The sequence below is a fragment of the Neoarius graeffei genome, chromosome 7, assembly GCF_027579695.1.
Source record: "Neoarius graeffei isolate fNeoGra1 chromosome 7, fNeoGra1.pri, whole genome shotgun sequence".
In the NCBI taxonomy this organism is placed as follows: domain Eukaryota; kingdom Metazoa; phylum Chordata; class Actinopteri; order Siluriformes; family Ariidae; genus Neoarius; species Neoarius graeffei.
This window is the reverse complement of record NC_083575.1, coordinates 34,495,844-34,519,319: the sequence shown is the minus strand read 5'-3', so window position 1 is coordinate 34,519,319 and position 23,476 is coordinate 34,495,844. Positions and strand designations below refer to the sequence as shown.

Sequence of the window (23,476 nt, the reverse complement as noted above, 5' to 3'; positions counted from 1 at the left end):
TGACACAGGGATACAGTATTAATGAAAAGGCTGCCAGAAGGGCGTCTCATCTCATCATCTGTAGCCGCTTTATCCTGTCCTACAGGGTCGCAGGCAAGCTGGAGCCTATCCCAGCTGACTACGGGCGAAAGGCGGGGTACACCCTGGACAAGTCGCCAGGTCATCTCATCACAGGGCTGACACATAGACACAGACAACCATTCACACTCACATTCACACCTACGGTCAATTTAGAGTCACCAGTTAACCTAACCTGCATGTCTTTGGACTGTGGGGGAAACCGGAGCACCCGGAGGAAACCCACGCGGACACGGGGAGAACATGCAAACTCCACACAGAAAGGCCCTCGCCGGCCACGGGGCTCGAACCTGGACCTTCTTGCTGTGAGGCGACAGCGCTAACCACTACACCACCGTGCCGCCCCCAGAAGAGTGTTTTAGCTGTTAATATGGATTCATATGATCATGTGAGGGCAGCACGGTGGTGTAGTGGTTAGTGCTGTCGCCTCACAGCAAGAAGGTCCGGGTTCGAGCCCCGTGTCCGGCGAGGGCCTTTCTGTGTGGAGTTTGCATGTTCTCCCCGTGTCCGCGTGGGTTTCCTCCGGGTGCTCCGGTTTCTCCCACAGTCCAAAGACATGCAGGTTAGGTTAACTGGTGACTCTAAATTGAGCGTAGGTGTGAATGTGAGTGTGAATGGTTGTCTGCGTCTATGTGTCAGCCCTGTGATGACCTGGCGACTTGTCCAGGGTGTACCCCGCCTTTCGCCCGTAGTCAGCTGGGATAGGCTCCAGCTTGCCTGTGACCCTGTAGGACAGGATAAAGCGGCTAGAGATAATGAGATGAAATGATCATGTGATATCAAAGCATTGAAAAAATACCTCTCGCCATTACTAATTACAATCCCTGCCACAAAAGCATAACGCTGTACACTGAAGATTAGCTTTCATACATTTACATTGACCTGAACACTCTTTCTTGCAACCAGAATGAATCAAATGCCCATATATCTAAATCATTATATAGATCAACTTGAGCTAGTGTGCCAAATTTCCTGTTTTTATCACAAAACGAACAATTCCCCCCTCTTTTTTTGTTGCTTAACAGTCAGACTATTATTTCATAGGAAAGAATTTTGCAGGTTTCATTATTCCCACTAGGAGGCTTGACTATGTTTAAAACAAGACTGATCAGTAGAATACTATCTCCATCTATAATCAGTCGTCTGATGTGCCTTGGCTTTTTGCTTGAGTAAAGAAAAACATTACGAGTTTGTCTCCACTTGTTTATTGTTTCAGGAAAAGGTCATCCTAAGCACTGTTCACTGTTGTCTCAGAGAACTCCCAAAGATGCTAAAAAGTACCAAAATATATTTTCCAAAATACCTTGTATAGAAACCTTATTGAGCTGTATGAGGGAGACACAAGACATATGTACAGATGACTGGCTCTCACTGAAGGCTCCCACCCTACAGCTGCACTACTGAATCTCTGCAGACATCAAGTCATTCAATTTGTATGTCCACTCAAGAACCGGAAAAAAAAAAAAAAAACTCGTTACACTGTGAGCCTCAAGAGGACGGATAAAATACATAAACATTTGTTGATACATACCACAAACAAAAGGATTGATTAGTAACGTTTCAAATGTAGCTTGCATGGATTTCATCTCTTATTATTCTTTCCTGCTGATCTGCTTGTTTTGTCTCCAAATTTAAAACAATTGCATCAATCACAATTTACAAAAAAGTGTATTTGAACAATTGTGCAGAGCATCACAGATACCAACAATGGAAAAAAAAAATTACAAGTAGTTCCTTGAAAACTTATATACAAGGCTATGTTCACATAAATGTTCACAATTTTTAACTGAAGTGACTGCTGTCCTTTGAGTGACAGCTCCACTCGTTCATGTCGATGCGTTAAGGGTCTCAAAACAAATTCTTTACAAAAAAAAAATGACGACAAATGGCTGGTATACAGTTCAATTTTCTTGCACCTTCAAATTATTTCAAACTAAAATATTTTCTTGGGGAGTCATCCATCATAAAAAGTCCGGTTGAGTCGTGTAGCGAGAAAAACAGTGTCTGATTTGACTTCATCAGGAGAGCATTAAAAGTGTATCGTGAACACTGGTGGTAGCTTTATTCTGTTTTGGATTTTTTGCTGTCGTTGCCGTTCTCCTCGGACACCTGCTCCTCCAGCTTGCGTTTCTTGGCGTTCTCAGCCATGTTGTTACCGGTGTGGGGGCTGAATGTGACGATCATACAAGTCATGTTGTCACAGCCTGTTCCATCGCCAGATGTGTCTGGTGCCAAGCAGTGGTCAAGCAGCTGGAATACAAACAAACATTTCCATCAGTTCATGTCTAGCTTTGGATACGTGCCGTGGAAAAACATTCCCAAGCAAGTGTTTTCAACCAAGTAGGATTGGATAAACAAAAGTTTCTTGGTTGTATTGATTGATTAAAAGCATCAACAAATCATATAGACTTGTTCTAAATAAGATTAAGGCCATGTACACACGTAGCCAGGTATTTTTAAAACTGAACATTTCCCCCCCTCCGTTTATAAAAATGTTTCATCCACACCACCTCGTCTTCGAAAAAAAATCCCTTCCACACATAACCGAACATCTGCGTTTTCAATCACATTCATAAGCATTCCAAACCTGTAGATGGCATTATTTCCCCAAATCCTACCCCCTAATCACATCAGAATAGCCCTCTGTTGGCGTCACTTCCGCCTAAACATAAAACATGGCGCCAAGCTCGTTCGTCTAGACAGACTCGGAGACAGAATTGCTTCTAAACACAATTTTGGAGTATAAACTTCAAAAGACGCAAGAAAACGTTGATTGGGAATCTTGTCAGTAGTTGGGCTTCTAAAATTAAACATGTAAATAGCACCTGCACAATAATTAACGCTTTCAAGGCACTACTCCGATCCATTACTCTTTGTCCATGCTTAATCTGGCTTCTGCAGTAAACAAAGGTCGCACGTTTGACGTCAGGGCAGATTTGTTGTCGTTTTTTTGGCGCAGATTGTGATGTTCTAAAACGCAAAACTCCGGTTATCTCTGTCTACACGAAAAGGCATACACAGAGTTTTCAAAAAGCTTCACTTTGCCCGGAGTTTTTTTTAAATATTCGTTTTTGATGTGTTTTCATGTGGATGACAGGCCAAAACGTAGAAAAATATCTTCGATTTAGCAGATACCCGGCTACGTGTGGACGGGGTCTAACTGACCAGCAGTCCTGTACCTCGAGTGATAAATAGAAAAGTTGCAAATAACTAACAGCTTAAAAAAAAAAAAAAAAAAAAACCTGATTTGATTTCTCTTATTCCATAATTAGCTCTTCCAACTACTGTATTTTCTTTACTGCTTTGAGAATAAAGCACAATAGTACAATCAAGCAAGTCATACGCACCTCTTCAATAACAGCAGACAGTGGCTTGGCTTCATTTCCTTCTGTTTTCAATCTCTCATTTACAAAGTCCACAACCTCCTGGCTACTCATTACATTCCTGTAATAAACAGGTATAATAGCGACAGGTTATGACATCCTGAATAGCACAAACACAGAGGCTGGAATATGCTTGCAATATGGCCCATTAACGTGATGGCACTGCCAGGATATCTGGTGTCCACTGTGGATGCCAACAAGAAGTGCTGACCTTGCGTTTGACCCCATGCTTAATACTTTAAAAAAAAAAATCTTAAGGGAAGGACTGAAGTGGAAGCTGTTCTCCATTTACAGCACTAGAGAGGGAAGGGGACTGGTGCAGTTTTATCAGGTTGCAATCATGGCAGGCATTCAATCAAATTTCAGAAACCCTAAAAGCTAACTTGGCTGCTGTAACTCACTTTAATCCACAAAATGGATCTCTTGCATACAGTACCAGTCAAATATTTGGACATGCCTTCAATAGTTCAATTCAATAATGATTTTGTTGTTTTTTTTTTAATTAAAAAAAAACCCCACACACTTCATATCTTAATGATCGAGGTTTCTCTTTTGACATAATATGGATTACTACAGTTGTGGAATAGGGCTATTTACTGTATGTTTAGTGTTTACTATTTGATCTCAAATGCATTAAGGCAGGGGTGTCAAACCTGATCCATAAAGGGCCGTGTGGCTGCAGGTTTTCATTCCAGCCATGCAGCAGCACCCTGATTTGGCTTATTCAATCAACTGACACACCCACCTTTTAATCAAGGGTGGGTGTGGCTGCAAGTATTTGACTGTGTGAAGACAGTTCAGTTGATTGAATGAGCCAAGTCAGGTGTGCTGCTGCATGGCTGGAATGAAAACCTGCAGCCACAAGGCCCTTTATGGATCAGGTTTGACACCCCTGCATTAAGGCATCAAGAAATTGCACCAATTAACTTGAGGCACACCTGTTAATTGAAAAGCATTCCAGGTGACGACCTCATGAAGCTGGTTAAGATAATGCCAATAGTGTACAAAAGGGGTGTTCACACAGCAACTTTTACTCTGGTGTAGCACCGGGGCTGCCCCGGTAGAGCGTTCACACGGTACAAAGTGATACCGGTATAGCCCCTGAAAGCTGCTTAAACCGGTGCAAATCTAACCCTGCTCGGGAGGTGGTTTAAGAAGTTTACTCCGGAATAAATGCTAGTTTGCGGGGCAGCACCGATATAAAATGGGACGTCTGAACGCTACAGGGGTAGACTCGCTACGCGTGAGGAGAGTTGATTACATACGGGCATTGCATAATTTGCATCCTGGTATTTTGCGCTTCCAAAATGTCGAATATCAACAACAGAACTGCGTGTCTTCCAGTGTTGCCAGATTGGGCGGTTTTAAGTGCATTTTGGCAGATTTGAACATATTTTGGGCTAGAAAACATCAGCAGCATCTGGCAACACTTCATCCACGTTGTTTTCCTGGTGCTTGGTGATGCCATGACAACCGGGAAAAGGAAGTACATTTTCACGCATGCGCATATTTCATTTCCGCATTATTACTATCGTATAGCACGGTCGCAAAAACTGCCGTGTGAACGCAAGTGGGGCTGCACCCACCGGTGCTAACACGCTTCTCTCTAGTAAGCAGGTTTGTGACGTGTGAACGCTCCACAAAATTTACACCGGTGTAAGATATATCGCAACAAAATACATCGGTGCAGCATCGATGCAAATATGTGCCGTGTGAACACCCCTAAAGTGTCAAGGTAAACTCTGGCTACTTTGAAGAATCTAAAATATTAAAACATTAACACCATCACATAATTCCATACACGTTCCACATGTTATTTGCTACCCCGTGTCCGAAATCGCCCTCTACTCACTATATAGCGGGGACATCATTTTGTAGTGCTGCCGAAACCTTAGTGAGGATTATTTACACCCTATATAGTGCAGTCAAAAGCATCCAACAAGGCATCACGAAAAGTAGTGTACAACCGATGGTCTCTAACCAAAGCAATACATCCCATCATGCATTGCAGTCACGCTGAAAGAAATCAAAAGTCTCAAATTTGATTTAATAAAAGGCAGCGGCAAAGGAGAAAGCCTTGATTTAAAAAAAAAAAAAAAAAAAAACCTGAAAGATGCAGGTACTTTGTATTGATTAATGTGGGAAATACACTCAGTATAATATGGATTTAACACAAAAATAGATGTATGCATTTATTATTTTGAAAACCCACCAGCCAACTGATCTGGTACGTTTTAATTGTGCGACAGTAATGACGTAAATACCAGCGCGACGGACTAGTGTCCGAAAGCGTGCTTTCATTTTACCAACAAGCTCATTATATAGTCCTCTATATAGTAATTACCTATATAGGGAGTAGTGAACGAGTGAGCGATTTCAGACACAGGGATAGTTTTGATGTCTTCAGTATTGTTCTACAATGCAGAAAATCCTGTGAAAGAGTCAGGGTGTCCAAACTTTTGACTGGTATTGTAGATTACTTACACCTACAAAACCTGAAATACACTACCGTTCAAAAGTTTGGGGTCACCCAGACAATTTTGTGTTTTCCATGAAAAGTCACACTTTTATTTCCCACCATAAGTTGTAAAATGAATAGAAAATATAGTCAAGACATTTTTCTGGCCATTTTGAGCATTTAATCGACCGCACAAATGTGATGCTCCAGAAACTCAATCTGCTCAAAGGAAGGTCAGTTTTATAGCTTCTCTAAAGAGCTCAACTGTTTTCAGCTGTGCTAACATGATTGTACAAGGGTTTTCTAATCATCCATTAGCCTTCTGAGGCAATGAGCAAACACATTGTACCATTAGAACACTGGAGTGAGAGTTGCTGGAAATGGGCCGCTATACACCTATGGAGATATTGCACCAAAAACCACACATTTGCAGCTAGAATAGTCATTTACCACATTAGCAATGTATAGAGTGGATTTCTGATTAGTTTAAAGTGATCTTCATTGAAAAGAACAGTGCTTTTCTTTCAAAAATAAGGAAATGTCAAAGTGACCCCAAACTTTTGAACGGTAGTGTAATTAAACAAAGAAAAAAAATTTATGCCAAATGTCACCATTTAAAGAGCTATGAAGTTTCATTGTTATCCTCACCAGATTCCATCACAAGCAACCACCATGAATTCGTGCTCTTCATTTAGAGTCAGTACTTTGACGTCTGGTAAAGCAGAAATCATCTGCTCCTCAGGCGGAAGGTTCTTATTCCTCTTGTAAAAGTGGTCCCCTAAACCCAAGAAAACAGTCAAAGGAATCCTTTATTCCAGACAAATATCCAAAATCTAAAAACTTAAAGAAAGAAGCAGTAGACAGCGTACACACCAATGGCCCTGGAGAGGTTTAGACCTCCGTTGACACGGCCGTCCATTGTGACTTTGCCTCCTGCGTTCTTTATTCTGGCCAGCTCCAATTCATCTTCTGGTTTGTGATCGTAGGACATGTCCACTGCTTTGCCCCTCTCCGAGACGACACAGCGAGAGTCTCCAGCATTAGCTACTATTAGCTGTTTGCCACGGATCAGAGCCACTACAGCTGTAGTCCCGCTGTCTGAACCGGGCTGAAAAACAAGCAAATGAAAATTGAAAACTTAGTGAGCCAATCCAGTTTTAGGGCCATTTTCAGTAGTATGCAGGTGTCAAAGCTCTAGGCATTTGTCAATACTAAAACCGAACACCCTCACTGTAAGCAAGCCAAACTAACCATGTACTCAGTCACTCAGTCCACGTTTACAACATTACATACTTCAGTGAATCGGATTGGGAAATCTAATGTGATACTGAGCCAGCAGATGAAAAGGTTTGTTACTTTCGCAGAGGTCCATGGAAGGACATGCAAACACGAACGTTGTCCTGCCACGTTTTTAATCATTCTATCGGTGATAAAACTTTCACGTTCGGTGCTGCAGAACTGTGGAACTCACCTTCTCTGTAAGTAAAACTATGCAAATCTCTCGCGGCATTCATAAGCGCTGTCAGGACTGTTTTTCCATGAAAACTATGCATCGATGCAAATAACGTGCAAATAATTTTTGTTCAATTCTATAACATGGTTTTCTTCCTATTGTCATTTTTTTTGTTAACGGAGAGCCACATGTACATCATCGATAGGATATCAAGTGCTATCTCTCAAAAATGTCACCTCTCTGTCCATCCCTATTTACAATCATATAATGAGAGAAACTGCATTTTAATGATCAAATAACGCAAGTGTTTACATGGTTTCATTCACAAAATTGCTATGAAGTAATACTAAAAAGAGTACCTGGGCTTTCCATGCAACTTAATTTACAAAGTAGCTTCCTAGGAGTTACTCTGTGTGCCTAAATGGGACGCATCCAACTTTTAAAAATCTGGCTGGAAAAACTTGAAGCCTTTATCAGCTGAAGCCTGCCAAAAGGAAGAAAACTCAAGAGTGACTTCACTGATTATTAGCAGGTAACCTATTAGGCCAAACAAAAAAAATTAAAATTGTTTCCGGTTACCCAACCGACCCTCGACCCCCCCCCGTGACTCCAACTCCCTCTCAGGCTACAAAACGTTCATGCGATGCACACAGTGTGGTTGTCCCTGGTCATAAGCCAACGTCCGTTCGTTATGCATAGCACGAGTGTCTCTTGCATCATAAACAGCCGATTGTATGCATGTGCATGACTACCTCTAACAGGAAGCAACGAAAATGGCGGTGGTTTGTGTGCTGAAAGACACGTGTCTTGCATATCGCAAGCCCAGTCTTAGACAAGTTATGTCACTCGAAAAAGAGACATTTAAAAGACATTGAAGACTTGTTAGCTTGCACCAGTAGTTCTAGAGTAAATATAGAAATAATCTACGCCAGGGGTCATCAAACTACGGCCCGCGGGCCGACTCCGGCCCGCCACCCCTCTTTGACCGGCCCCCCAGCCCCTCTGCCCCCCACCACTTGAACCGGCCCTATGAGGCAATCCCCAAAAGTAGTTATGGCCTATTTTTTTAAATTGCTTTTTGGCAAATAACAACATGCCTGCATCTTGTATTTTGTTGATTTTATCAATTAAAATTGATATTTAGTTATAAAATGAACTATTCATATTTTCCGAATTTTCGCCATATGCTCGCGATCAAGCAGTGACAGGCAGCGCACGCGCAGAGAACTGTCAGTGTTCAGGACAGCAAAATGGCTAGCGGTCAGCGAAAAGCTGACAGAGAGTGCAGAGTTTTTAAAGAACAGTGGACCACCGATTATTTTTTTGTTCGGTGTAAGGACCGTGCAGTTTGTCTTGTATGTAAAGAAAGTGTGTCGGTTTTCAAAGAATATAATCTGCGTCGTCACTACGAAACCCGCCACAAAGAGTATGCTAGTTTGCGAGGGCAAACAAGAGAAGACAGGATTCGGAGGATGAAATGTGGACTGGCTGCACAACAGAATGTATTCCTCCGCCAAACCCAGATCAACCAGGCTGCTGTCCGAGCTAGCTATAAGGTAGCTCACCTACTAGCTACCCATGGAAAGCCGTTTACTGATGGGGACTTTGTTAAAGTACACGTGCTTGCTGTGGCCGAGGAGGTGTGACCCGACAAGAAGGATGCGCTCAATACGGTGAGTCTCTCCACACCTGCTATGACCAGGCGAACCGAAGATTTGGGGGACAACGTGTATGACCAGCTGAATGAGAGAGCGTCAGAATTCGAGTTTTTTGCTTTGGCCATGGATGAGAGCAATGACGTGCAGGACACAGCACAACTGCTGTGATCTATTGATCTATAGAGGTTTTCGACCCACGTGACCGTTGCCATGTCAACAAGTAGACGGCGCCATTTTGACGGTCACAAATATGGCAACTACCGGTAGCGATACACTGTTGATCATGACGAAGTCTCATTGTTGAGCATTTTATCCAGCCTAGATGACGCGAGCAAGAAGCGATATCACCAGAAAATCAATGATGCTGGTGTACGTGATCCGTACACGTTACCAGGCTATATTTTTCTGGCTTTGCAGCGCGGGTGACCTTCCTGACCTGCAGTCAGGCGTGTGGGAAATACCAGGGAAAAAACATAAAAGAAAAAGGAGCGAGATGCAGAAAACACCTTCACTATCCAGCGACGTAGGGCATTTACAGGGCGAGCAGAGGGAGAGGTATTTGCAAAAATTGAGGTTAGCAGGCTTAGAGAACGACGTTTACCTGCTTCCACCAGGATTGTTCACTGACGTACGGAAGCACACGAAGCCCTCATCTTTACCTGACTTCGGCCCACATGATCTGTATACCTATGTCGTTAAAAACCAGGCTGGGTAACATGCCTACATCAGCGGGTCGTCCCTGGAGCCGGTGGTCGCCATCTTATTACAGCTAAGGTTTGTTCACATTTTCATTTACTTTCGGTCCTCAGGATAAACAAAATGTTATTAAATGTCATTGAAATAACTTCTTAGTCTGTTGAGACATGGCCCGTTATAAATTTGCTGTTACCAGGCAATGACCAAGAACTGTATTATTATTAGGGTCGGTGTAGTTGTAGCAGTGCACTAGCAGCTAGCTGTTAACACTAGCTAATGTCAACAACAGTAGCTAGTATGTTACTGTAGCAATGTTTACGTTCAGTCATTTGGATGACTGTTAAAACCTTTCAGTCTCAAGTTTTTCCTTTACTGGATTTACTAGTTTACGGAGCGCGCTCGCTCGGGCAGGCTGGGAGCTAGCGAGCGCGCTCGCTCGGGCAGGCTGGGAGCTAGCGAGCGCGCTCGCTCGGGCAGGCTGGGAGCTAGCGAGCGCGCTCGCTCGGGCAGGCTGGGAGCTAGCGAGCGCGCTCGCTCGGGCAGGCTGGGAGCTAGCGAGCGCGCTCGCTCCCAGCCTTGCCCGAGCGCGCTAGCTCAGTAAACTAGTAAATCCAGTAAAGGAAAAACTTGAGACTGAAAGGTTTTAACAGTCATCCAAATGACTGAACGTAAACATTGCTACAGTAACATACTAGCTACTGTTGTTGACATTAGCTAGCTTGACCTTCAAAATGGCGGACACCGGGGCGTCACGTCACGTCGAAATCCTCTATTGCTCATATTATTATAATTTATTTTATAGGCCTATTTATTTGACCTTTATTAAGTGCTGCACACAATTATTAATATTATTATTAATAATAATAATAATAATAATAATAATCAACAGGCCTACCTACAATTTATAATTTTCCACTCACCTTTGCCAGTGTCAATCACCTCAACTAGACAGATGTTTCTTACCTTGACAGCTTTGATGTTATTTTTATTAGAAAATAAATAAATGGGATATCTGTGGAATTTCAAATTAAAACCAAGTGTGAAGACTCGATTACTACTTTTGCAAACCACTAGTAAAAAACAAATATGTGCCAGGAATCAAGTGTGGATATAGTAGTGTGGATGGCTGTGCCAGGCTAGTAATCTCTACTACACAATGAGGCCTGCTGGTGGTCATATTTGTCTGGGTCATACAATTCTGTGTTATATAGCTGACCCGACCCCGGCCCCCCATCACAGTCAGGAACGACAATGTGGCCCCCAGAGAAAAAAGTTTGGTGACCCCTGCTCTATGCAAAGCATCGGTTGACACACCGACAACAAACAGCACTCACTGTGTTGCTGTCAGAGTTCGAGTAGTCTTGCGGGACACCAGTAATTACCCCCACCCGAACATTTTCTTGCCTTAGTTTGTGGTGTCAGAATGCCTCAACTGTGCAGATCCTGTTGAAATAGCCTACTATAGCAGTGGATTTGGAAGAACAGATATTTGTCCATATTGTCTTAAAGACTGTGTTAAACCAGATCTGAGAAAAAGATTTAAAACAGTTATTGAAGTATATGACGAGTGCCTTCAAAAAGGCATAAAAGACATTTGCTACAGGCCATATGGGAAGCAGACATCGAACAGCTGATCTTTACAGTTCAATGCACATGTTCAGTGTGAGAAGTTTGTGTATGGCTCGAAATAAATATTTGAAAAGTGTTCTTTAGTGTTTATTTCTGAAAACATGCATTCAAACAGAGCGCTGGGTGGGCAGACATTTTATTGTGAACATGGGGGGAAAAAGAGTGGTGATAGCCATGGAAACATTTAAAAAAATAAAAATTCCCCTACCGACCTACCCTAATTTTTCAAGGCACATAATAGGAAAAACAATTTTTTTTGTCTGGCCTGACTACTACACCGGGTTATGGGCCAATGCATGCTATCACATACTGCATTCCAATTTCCAGGCCACAGCCAGCAATTTCACATCCATATGAGCTAGAAAGTTCATATACAGCTACTACCAACACTTTGCTGGCTGATAGAAACATCCATCCTCTGTGAACGAGGCTGAATGCCACATTCTTTCATTGTTCTTTCAGTGAAGATAATGGACTTCACAGAACAAGTTATAAAATAAATGGATGACGAATAATAAATTACTTAAAAGATAACTTGCTGCAGCCATACATGCAATATTAATAGTGCAAAACTCTTTGCAAACAGATTTACTCCAAGAAAAACAGTTTGTTCTCCCTCAACTCCCATGTGCTTTAATTAGCAATGGAGTTCAATCAGATTAAAGATGACGGCACTGACTTCTACAAACTGGACTTTTGAACATGAAGATCAGATCGGACTTTAAAATAAATAAATAAATAAAACTGTCAAGTTTAAGACCAAGTCAGTGTGTTCCTGTACTAAGCTTGAAAGTACAACATTTGCATCCAACTTTGCATGTGCAGTTTGGGAAAACTCTTTTCTTATACCTCTGTATAACATTTCCTAAATCCACCCAAACGAGGGCACACTTACCTCTTCTTTCCCATCCATTCCTGGCAAACACATTTCTTCTTCTTCATCGGTGTCCTCCTCCTCTTCCGTGTCATCCTCTTCATTCTCACTGCTGTCCTCACCGTCCTGCTCACTGCAGTCCTAGCAGACCATGAATGCACAAAAAAAAAAAAATCACTTTCCTGATAACTTGTTCATGTCTTTTCTGCTCTGTTTCAGCATACCATATTGAGTGCTTTTAAATCAATACTCTCCAGCAGCATAGAAACAGGTAAAGGAATTTGGAAAAAAAAAAAAAAAAATTGCTCTATTATTCCAGCATATTGACATGCATCATGAAAGACTCGACAGATTAAGGCCATGTACACACGTAGCCGGGTATTTTTAAAACCGAACATTCCCCCCCCCGTTTATAAAAATGTTTTATCCACACCACCTCGTCTTCGAAAAAAAATCCCTTCCACACATAACCGAACATCTGCGTTTTCAATCACATTCATAAGCATTCCAAACCTGTAGATGGCATTATTTCCCCAAATTGCATTAGAATAGCCCTCTGTTGGCGTCACTTCCGCCTAAACATAAAACATGGCGCCAAGCTCGTTCGTCTGGACAGAATTGCTTCTAAACACAATTTTGGAGTATAAACTTAATCTGGCTTCTGCAGTAAACAAAGGTCGCACGTTTGACGTCAGGGCAGATTTGTCGCCATTTTTTTGGCGCAGATTGTGACGTTCTAAAACGCAAAACTCTGGTTATCTCTGTCTGCACGAAAAGGCATACACGGAGTTTTCAAAAATCTTCACTTTGCCCGGAGTTTTTTTTAAATATTCATTTTTGATGTGTTTTCATGTGGATGACAGGCCAAAACGTAGAAAAATATCTTCGATTTAGCAGATACCCGGCTACGTGTGGACAGGGTCTAAATCTAGTTTCATTTATAAATCCACTCAAACATCCCCTTACTCACCTCTTCATCACTGCCCTCCTCTTCATCCTCCCCTTCATCTGATTCATCACTGTCCTCAAAGAACTTGGATTTGGTACTTCCTGGTGTGGGTGCTGCAGAGGAGGAACAGGAAGGACCAGCGTCCACTGTGGCTCCTGCTTTCTCCCCCTCAGACGAGTCTCCAGCTGCAGAGCTCCCCCCACAGGAGCCGGCTGCTCTCCTGCATGCCCTCACTTTGGAGGCTCCAGCTGTCTCGTCCAACTTTGCTTTTCCATTGCTGTCCATTTCAGATGCCCCGCATTCCGTCTCACCGTTGATCCCTTTATCTGCATGGATGTTCGCTCTGTCTCCCAGCTCTTTGGGGGCGTCCTGTCCAGGCTTTTTGGCCAATTTATTCAGGTTCTGCCCATAGCGGACAAGCAGCTCCTCAATTGTCATTGTGGCCTCTTCGTGCAGAAGAGCCGTTTCCTCATTATCCACTAAAGCAAGAGAAGATACAAAAACACAATGAACTATAGCCCAAGCTTTAATGCTGCATTCAGTCAGGCAATTTATCAAAACGCTTCTCACCATCATCTTCGTCTGCTACTTTTTCTGGTGCTGCCTCCTCTTGTGGGCGGCCAGCAATCTGAACAAGCTCCTTGATAACCTCCTCGGAGGTAATGTGGCTGTCTATAGCTAGGAAAGCGTCTTCCAGAGCCTGCAACCATACAATCCACAAGTAAAGACGTTAGCTAGTCAGTCGATGTATTTTTAAGTTTGGACGTGAACCACTACGGAGTGGTCATCCCACCTTCGCTCATCTCTCATAGCACTTTTCCCATCAGACAATTACACATCTGGGTAGAGAACTCTCTGTACCCTGGTTGAGTAGCATCAGTGATGATGCTCCTGTTGAACATGAGAAGTCTGCAGGAATGGTTATGAGTGCACCCAAACAAAGCCTTATGATAAAAATACGTTATCGCCCTATTTATTAACTGTAGAAAAGCAGCGAGGTTTAACAGATGTGGAACTTTTCCAGAGAGGAATTGAGCTAGATCTTAATGTTATAACTGAACGATACAATGCCACAACATCTCATGGTACACAAACGAACAACCAGGGAATGTGAAACGATTGACGAATCTTGACATTTTATAAATTAATCTGAGATGACGGAAGATCTGAGGTTTAACCCACTGCAATAAGCCAAGCAAGTACTGTACTATTTTGTGCCTAGCAAACAGAACACAAGGGTGAAAAAAGAAGCAGTACTGTTTAAAAAAAATAAAAGTAAATAATAATTAAAAAAAAAAAAAAAAAAAAGCACAAAAGCTGGCGAGAGCGCTAGAGTCTCCACAGCTGGAGGGGAACATGTATATCTCCAGCAGGCAGTCTAAATGGTACAAAGAAATCATTTCAGGTGGTGTTGAATTCCTATTGCTGAATACCTGCTTAGGATTATAGACAATCCTTGACTTGCAAGTGACGCAAAAGCAAAAAAGAAACCTGGATGTCGGCCATGTTGGTGGAGATACAAATGCGGGGTCAAGTGACATTCCATACAAAACAGTCACACGTGTGCAACTCTTTATTTTTCCACTGCTTGAAGCATTCTTTTAGCTCTGCCATATCTTTGTGCTGTATATGGTTGTGGTCACATCAGTACTTGTGACCGTGGCACGTTCCGATTTTTTAGAATTCCGTCCGTGATTTGGAAAGAGGGCGAGGAAACTCCGAGGCTCAGTACGGAGAGGAGACGAACACGGCTGAACAACATCAGCAGCGCTGATCTAACAGAGGCTAAAACCAAAACAGCTCATGTTTGCAGTCATCATTTTATCTCAGATGAGATTCAAAAGCTTTCTCGATGATATCCTGGAAGAATTTTATTTCGTGCTGATAGAATTTTGCTATAAAATCAGCGTTCTCTTGTCGTAGTTACACTACGATGATCTGCATAGCGCTTGTATTGTTTCTGCCTACCGCTAGCAGCCTGCAGCGGCTATTCATGCGTGACGTTTTGGTTTTTACTTTCTACGTTATCGATTCCTGTTTCGATTTCCTCAGTACACAAATACTGATGTAGTCAGTATTCTCAGTAACCTCGTGGTTCTCGAATTTTCGCGATGTCACAATGGGAAGTGGAAAAAAATTGTTTATGAAGTCAACCCTCATCATCCGACTTCTGCTACCATCAATGGTGAGTAGGTTGTATTTTCTAAATGTATAGAAGTGATAGCTTAGGTATTTTTCTTGATTATTGCCAAGTTTCATCATAATCAAAAGACTAGCATATGGTTTTGCTAACATTAGAAAACTAATGTGTCCAAGTGCTGCTAGCGGACAGGCGGCCATGACTGATTTCTACCGCTAACTTGGGAGGACGAGAGCTTTATGAATCCATTGTTTCATTTATAATTCACGATAAAACAACTGATTCATCTTAGACAGTCTCTTGAATGAATAAATAAAGTTTACTTGCAGTTATTTATGTGATTTTGTTATTTTCTTGTTCCCCTTATCATAAGCTTTCAGCTGATGCCTTACTTTTTGAAGTAGGATAAAAATTAAGCAAGTTATGGTCAATTACAGGTGGAAGTTGCTGATATCGGTCACAGTTCTATTGTTTTAGTGTGTAATTAAGGGCTTGATTTTTCAAAATTAAAAAATTCATAACTTTAATATTTATCATAGATAGTTGGTTCATGCATCATTTTAAAGGTCTTTTCTAGTGCTTTCTAGCGTAGTGGAAATATTCTTAATCTAATAACTTTGATTTTTATTGTCACATGCCATGACAAGTTGTCATGGTTCACTTGGTCATTGTCATAATTTTAAACACATGTATCTCACTGGGCTGCGACAGCTTGCGACAAATTGCAAACGTCATTCGCGAGAGAGTTTCAGAAGTGTCTTGAAACATTCACGGGGCTTCTCAATTTCCTCGCATGAGTCGCAAAGTGCCGCTCCTTCGTTGCTGAAATTTTGAACATGTTCAAAAAAATTCCTACGACAAAATCTCAAAATAGCCGCAAATGCGTCGCAAAGCCGTCACGAACCCTTCTCAAGTCAGTTTCTGTGAGACAGGAAGTGCGAGTGGATCTCACTGGGCTGCGACAGCCTGCGACTAGTTGGAGACACAACAATTGCAATAAAATATCAATTCAGTGCGATTCTAAGTGAAAATTGTCGCCAATTCACATATTTTATCGCAATTGTTGTGTCTCCAACTAGTCGCAGGCTGTCGCAGCCCAGTGAGATACTACCCTTACCATTTCACTTCTAGGAGCTCCAGCAAAATTGTACAATAGAAGCAATCCAGACTGGGCACCCGCTCAGAACATGGGCTGCGTTTCATCCAAGGTCGGATTTGATTCTTCAGCAGCCAAACCAGATAGAATGCGATATCTGGGTACTTGATGGTCGGTAGAAGCGTCTTATCTTCAGAAAAGTCTGACTTTTTAAAATAATACGGGTCAAAACCACACATCTATCTTCTCTTTATATCGAACCTTCGCTCGACTGTTCAAATCGTAGTGATACTGAGAAAATTCAGCATTGTTTACAGACGCTTTTAACGGCTGCCATTCTACTTGCTTTGTATATCCACCATCATGGCGGACACTCATGACGCAGCACATTTTGATCACATGGTTGCAAGTCATCTATACAGGAAGAGACAGACAGAGCAGGCTATACTTCCTTAGGAGGCTGCAGTCCTTTAAGATCTGCAGGAAACTCCTGTGGATGTTCTATCAGTCTGTGGTCGCCAGTGTCCTGTTTTACACCGTGGTGTGCTGGGGGGGCAGCACATCCAAGGAGGACACATCCAGGCTGGACGGCTCTGTGGTCAGCATGAAGCTGGACTCTCTGGTGACGGTGGCAGAGAAGAGGACTATGGACAAACTATTGAACATCATGGATGATGCCAGTCACCCTCTGCACACCGTCATCAGCAACCAGAGGAGCCTGTTCAGTGACAGAATGCTCCTTCGCAAGTGCAGGACGAACAGACTTAAAAATTCCTTTGTCCCTCACGCCATCAGACTGTACAAATCCTCTCTGGGGGGTGTGTGTAACAGGAGGACAGAGGACGGGAAGGAGCAGTAGCCTAGCCCAGCATTTCTCAAACTTTTTTCAGTCACGGCACCCTTAGGAAGTATGCAAATTCTCAAGGTGCCCCCATATAAAACATACGCAGTCACGCTGTGACATGGGAAAGGGGGCTGTGAGACAAATTTTGATGATGCATGAGGCGGCGGCGATGATCTGCATGAGTGTAACTATCGTTTTTTGGAATTTTAATTCATTTTATTTATTTCAATGTTAGAATATAAAATTTTTTGACGGCACCCCGGTTGAGCAATACTGGACAATGTACAATGCCTCTCCTGCCGGCCCCTTCCTCCTCCTCTCTTCCCCATATCTTATCGTTTTTATATTTGTACACGTGGGGCGGCACGGTGGCGTAGTGGTTAGCGCTGTCGCCTCACAGCAAGAAGGTCCGGGTTTGAGCCCTGTGGCCGACGAGGGCCTTTCTGTGCGGAGTTTGCATGTTCTCCCTGTGTCCGCGTGGGTTTCCTCCGGGTGCTCCGGTTTCCCCCACAGTCCAAAGACATGCAGGTTAGGTTAACTGGTGACTTTAAATTGACCGTAGGTGTGAATGGTTGTCTATTACCCTGTCCACACTAGGGATTTTGTACTGATACGAAACTACTTTCGTACCGCAACCTGTCCACACTAGCAACTATACCGGTACTGTAGCGGTATAACTATCGGTACGAAACCCACAAATGTATGGGTTTCGTACCGGTACAGTATCGGTACTGTAGCGCTTCGCTGTAGTGTGGACAGATGAAGCAGCTCTGTATTGATACAAATATAATGCACATGCGCAAAGTCACACACCTCAATCGATGTGTTCGCTGAATAAAATAGTGAAGAACGGAGATTCGTTTGTTTCTTTCTCAACTGCCTCGCGCGCTTTATACGATTCGACCGAATAAATGACCACCAGAAATACAGACTGTACACTGACAACAAAAAGCACACACACGTTGTTTCAACCGTACGGAAGCCGAGAGAGGCCCTTCATATAATGCTTTTTTTTTTTTATTCACCTTGTTATCCCGAGATAATGACATAATTAATTCAGGATCTCGAGAAAACAACACAACTAATTCAAGATCTCGAGAAAACAAAACCGTTATTTCGAGATCTCGAGAAAACAAAACAATTATTCCGTGATCGAGAAAACAAAATTATTCCGTGATCGAGAAAACAAAACAATTATTTCATGATCTTGAGTAAACAGCTGAGAAATGGTTTACTCAGGTGCGCCAAGAGACTTGTGATATGCTGACTTTGGGGCTGTTTCTCATTCTGTATAGACGCAACTTTGGTCATTAGAATGTCTGGAATAATCGATCACCTAATAAGGCAATATTTTGATCAGGAGTTGACACAGGGAGAGATTGCATTAAGTCTTTTAATAAGGGATAATTTCAAAATTAGTCCGCGGCACCTCCGCAGAAGACTGGCCCGGCTTCGTCTCTACCGACGGAGATACAGTGATCCAGCTGAGATCATGAAATAATTGTTTTGTTTTCTCGAGATCTCAAAATAACGGCTGCCATATATTCTCAGAAGGAAGTTACTCGGTAACCACGGAAACATTCCGCGCACTTCAACTTCTGTGAAAGAAAACCGCAAACATTTCTCGCTAGTGTGGACAGATGCACTAAACTGTACCGGTATACTTTGTATCGATACAGTTATACCACTTTCGTACCGGTATAAGTGTGAACACAGCATATGTGTCAACCATGTTGTCTATGTGTAGAACAGGATAAAGCGGCTAGAGATAATGAGATGAGAAGTTCTCTCTTTTTATCCTGTAATGATGCTGCTGGAATCTTAATTTCCCTGAGGGAACCCTCTAATGGTGGTACGGTGGTGTAAGTGGTTAGCACGGTCACCTCACAGCAAGAAGGTTCTGGGTTCGAGCCCAGCAGCCAGCGAGGGCCTTTCTGTGTGGAGTTTGCATGTTTCCCCCAAAGACACGCGGTTAGGTTAATATGGTTACGGCCTTGTTAACATGGCTGCCCACTGCTTCAGGTGGGTTAAATGCAGAGAGGAAATTTCACAAGCATGTGATGAACACACACACACACGCGCGCGCGTGTGTGTGTGTGTGTGTGTGTGTATGTATATATATATATATATATATATATATATATATATATATATATATATATATATATATATATGAGAATGAGTGTTTAGTCTATGTCTAGTTCATATCTAGAGTGTTTATGCTGTTTATATTGTTGTTTGTTTTTTTAAATTATTCTATTTTTATTTATTGCATTGCCTGTTTGCACCGTGGGTCAGAGAGGACTGAAATTTCATCTGTGCTGTATGTCGAGCATGTATAGATCCTTTGCACTAACGTCACCCGAAACCGGAAGTAAACAAACCCTGCGCCATATTGGAAGACCAACAAACTCGTGATTAGGGGGAAATAACAGCAGCGCGCGGCATGTGAACCCACGAGGCACTTGATTCATCAAAAACCTACAATGGTAAACTTTTGTGCTGTGTTAGGGTGTTCTAACAAAGCTGATGGGAAAGGTGAAAAGAAGTCTTTCTACAGAATACCAGCTGTGATTGAGAGACAAGGGGAGCAACCCAAGGAGCTTTCTGCCAGGAGACAGAGAGAGGATTTAGCTGCTTTATGCAGAGCGGATCTGAATACTTCAAGTCTACAGCAGTACAGAATATGTTCAGACCATTTTGTTACTGGTAAGTCACTAGGCTAGAGTGTTGTAGAACATTTTTTAAATGTTTACTGAATAAAAACATCCTTAATTTTATCACATTTATGTTATACATTTCATTTCTTTCTTTTGTTTTAATTTTCCTCCCTCCATCCCTCTTTGGATTTTAAATATAGTTTTTCCCCCCATGTCCAAATAATTCAAAGATATATAAATAAAAAAACAGATAAGTAGTAAATTAAAAATAAATTATGAAATTAAAAAAAAATCCATAACAGCATGAATACAGATTGCAATAGTTTACAATGTCTGGGTAGCAAACAGATGGCAGAATTGGTGTCAGGTCCTCCTTATGTTTCCATTCTCCCTTGCCCCGAGTCTTATCATATGGGTCAAACCCATCAATCACAGCCAGTTTCTCCACATACCATGCCCTTTCTGCAGCTGGTAATGTACTCACATAACCAGAATTATCAGCCATCGTGTCACTTCACAACAGCTGTAATATCACTTCACTCTCGCTTGTAGTTTGTTTTGTATTGTGAGTATGTATGTATGTATGTATTTGGTCTTCCAATATGGCGCCCTAACAAAATCACGCGGTACGGTGATGTCACGCGGCAGCCCTCTATAGAGGGCTACCGCATGACGTCACCGCGCCGCGAGATTTTGTTAAGCACCATATTGGAAGACCAAGTACATGCACTCACAATATAAAACAAAGTACGAGCGAGAGTAAAGTGACATGATGGCTGATAATTCGGGTTATGTGAGTACATTACCAGCTGCAGAAAGGGCGCGGTATGTGGAGAAACTGGCTGTGATTGATGGGTTTGACCCATATGATAAGACTCGCGGCAAGGGAGAATGGAAACATAAGGAGGACCTGACACCAATTCTGCCATCTGTTTGCTACCCAGACATTGTAAACTATTTGTTGTTTACACCCAGTGCCTACACTGCTGATGACTTGAAAGCCTACAAAGGGCTACAGGCTTACAATTATGTTGTTAGTGGCTTGGTTCGTGATATTACAGCTGTTGTTAAGAATAACCTACACATAGTTATGGCCAAGGTAATCTTGTTGATATTTATCTTTTAATAATATATCTTTTCAGTTGAAAAATTAATACTTTGTTACTATTAAGGTATCCATAATTTAGGTTAATTTATCCAAATTATACATATGTATTTATGATATATGCCTACACAATAACTATGCTTTATTTATATAATAGGAGGGAGAGCAAGCCCCAAACCATCCTAAATTATTATTATTATTAAATTGTAGAAGTCTGGGAGGCTTGCTCCTCATACAGTTATCAACTTGAGGCCAATTTAGCATGTTTTAAATCTGAATTTCTTGCGTTTGCTTACCTCAAAGTGTCCACAGATCATGCACAGACTTAACCATTATATCCACAGTTTTTTGCCAAGTCTCACACAGGTTTCTTTCAAGTCTACTGTTGGGCCAATAAATCATAAATAAAACGGCTCAGATTTGTTTGTTTAAGTCGTTTGCCACTCCACTTTATTCTCGTGGGTTCACATACCGCTGCCGTTATCACGAGTTTGTTGGTCTTCCAAAATGGCGCAGGGTCTGTTTACTTCCGGTTTCGGGTGACGTCAGTGAAAGGGGTCTATAGCATATTTGACAATAAAGTTGACTTGATAAAGTTGTGCTTTGTAGAGAAGAAAGAAAGGTTTGTGTACAGTGTAACCCAGCTTACCTTTTGCAGTTTCCCATCTTTATATGCTTTCTGCTCTTTTATGATATCCGGTAAATACCTGGAGCAATACAGAGCAACCTCTTCACCTGGCAGTAAAGAGAAAGAAATTCACAAGAGATTGAATATTTCCATCGCTTCGCTTGCTTTAAGAAATCTCTCGAGCAGCACATTAAAGCCGTGTTTACCTCCGTGTCCATCATAAACCGCGAACATCGCCGTGTCTTCATCCAGCTCAGGGATGCAGTTATGAGCGTCCTGAAAACAACACACAGGAGAATCATGAGGATTGGAGGAGTGAGAAGCCACAGAGCAGCGCCATGATCCCTGACGTCAAACACACAGAGCGAAAGGCGCGAAAAGCTGCACACCACACAAACACTGCTGGGAGGATTACTAATCAATCAATCAATCAGCTTTTCCTTCTTCCCAAAGCACACAAACACTGCTGGGAGGATTACTAATCAATCAATCAGCTTTTCCTTCTTCCTAAAGCACACAAACACTGCTGGGAGGATTATTAATCAATCAATCAGCTTTTCCTTCTTCCTAAAGCACACAATGAATCTTTCTTCACTAGTCCATCTGCGTGTGAAAGTGAAACCGCTGTTTCTGAGGCGCAGGAGGCTAAGCGACATGTTTACCTCCATTGAGACGCGCCATCCCTGCATGGCCGCGAGTCCGTAGCTCAGTTTGTGGTTTCCTCCATCAGCTATGCTTTTCTCCGTATTGGGCTTCGACAGGTACGCCCCCATGCTGTCCTACAGCCTCCGACCGGGGTAATGTTTAAAACAAAACAGCAAGCAGGACAAACAAAACCCGCTAAAGGGTCACGAAAGAGTATTTAAAAGTCTTAAAGGCGTGCTGTGTGTGTGTGTGTCTACACAACGGGTCTGTCACACATTTCACTCTGAGAAACCTAGCTGTCCGTCCACCCGGGACTTTAACCAGATCACTCACTCACTGCTAACACAAGAGATGCTGCGGGATTTTTATTTATTTATTTATTTATTTTTAACCGAACTCGAACCTGTAAGCAGTCAGAAACGAGCGCTCTAACAATCGAACACAACCCGAACCGCGCTTCGGTTCAAACTCCGATGCAAATGAGCTCTCTTCCAAAATACACAAGTAATCTAACACGTGTAAGAGCTAACATAATCAACAGCCCATCACATCCATTTCACACAGGGCTGACTGAGATTCTACCCGGAAGCGGAAGCTCGAGCTTTTGCGCATGACACATACACGAAAGAGAGCTCGCGCTGGTGAAAACACTGGCTGCGTGACATTTACGCAGGAAAACAAGAACGAGTGCTTCTCAATGTCAAGGATGCTTCCTTGGGAAAACGAGTCCTTCCGTGTCGGATCCTTCTGAAGAAGAGTCATTTTTTAAGTTTTTAAATTGACAAATACAATCATACAATAGGAGTGGGCGGCACGGTGGTGTAGTGGTTAGCGCTGTCGCCTCACAGCAAGAAGGTCCGGGTTCGAGCCCCGTGGCCGGCGAGGGCCTTTCTGTGCGGAGTTTGCATGTTCTCCCCATGAACGCGTGGGTTTCCTCCGGGTGCTCCGGTTTCCCCCACAGTCCAAAGACATGCAGGTTAGGTTAACTGGTGACTCTAAATTGACCGTAAGTTTGAATGGTTGTCAGTGTCAGCCCTGTGATGACCTGGCGACTTGTCCAGGGTGTACCCCGCCTTCGCCCGTACCCTTATGAAAATTAACCATGGTTTTACTATGAAAATTTACCATGGTTTATAGTTATTCATGGTTTTCATGGTTTTTTGGGCAACCATGAAAACCA

The 23,476-nt window shown here is 42.5% G+C and overlaps 1 protein-coding gene across 1 annotated transcript; it reads right to left on the bottom strand.

Annotated features, from left to right (window-relative positions):
• Positions 1-1,267: 1,267 nt before the first annotated feature.
• Positions 1,268-22,886, bottom strand: ppm1g (protein phosphatase, Mg2+/Mn2+ dependent, 1G). The gene is made up of 10 exons (XM_060925537.1): positions 22,314-22,886; positions 21,858-21,927; positions 21,673-21,758; positions 13,749-13,878; positions 13,200-13,657; positions 12,251-12,370; positions 6,793-7,027; positions 6,568-6,697; positions 3,426-3,522; positions 1,268-2,328 (listed from the first exon to the last, which is right to left on the bottom strand). The coding sequence occupies exons 1-10, from the start codon at positions 22,422-22,424 to the stop codon at positions 2,140-2,142; spliced, it is 1,626 nt and encodes a 541-aa protein (XP_060781520.1). The 5' UTR covers positions 22,425-22,886; the 3' UTR covers positions 1,268-2,139.
• Between the last annotated feature and the right edge of the window lie 590 nt (positions 22,887-23,476).

Excerpts from the sequence above, each read along its gene's own strand:
- ppm1g (XM_060925537.1), bottom strand. The coding sequence starts at position 22,424 with ATGGGGGCGTACCTGTCGAAGCCCAATACGGAGAAAAGCATAGCTGAT. Across the intron at positions 13,658-13,748 it reads AGTAGCAGACGAAGATGATG|TGGATAATGAGGAAACGGCT; the intron begins GTGAGAAGCGTT and ends CTCTTGCTTTAG. Across the intron at positions 7,028-12,250 it reads GAATGGATGGGAAAGAAGAG|CCCGGTTCAGACAGCGGGAC; the intron begins GTAAGTGTGCCC and ends CTTGTTTTTCAG.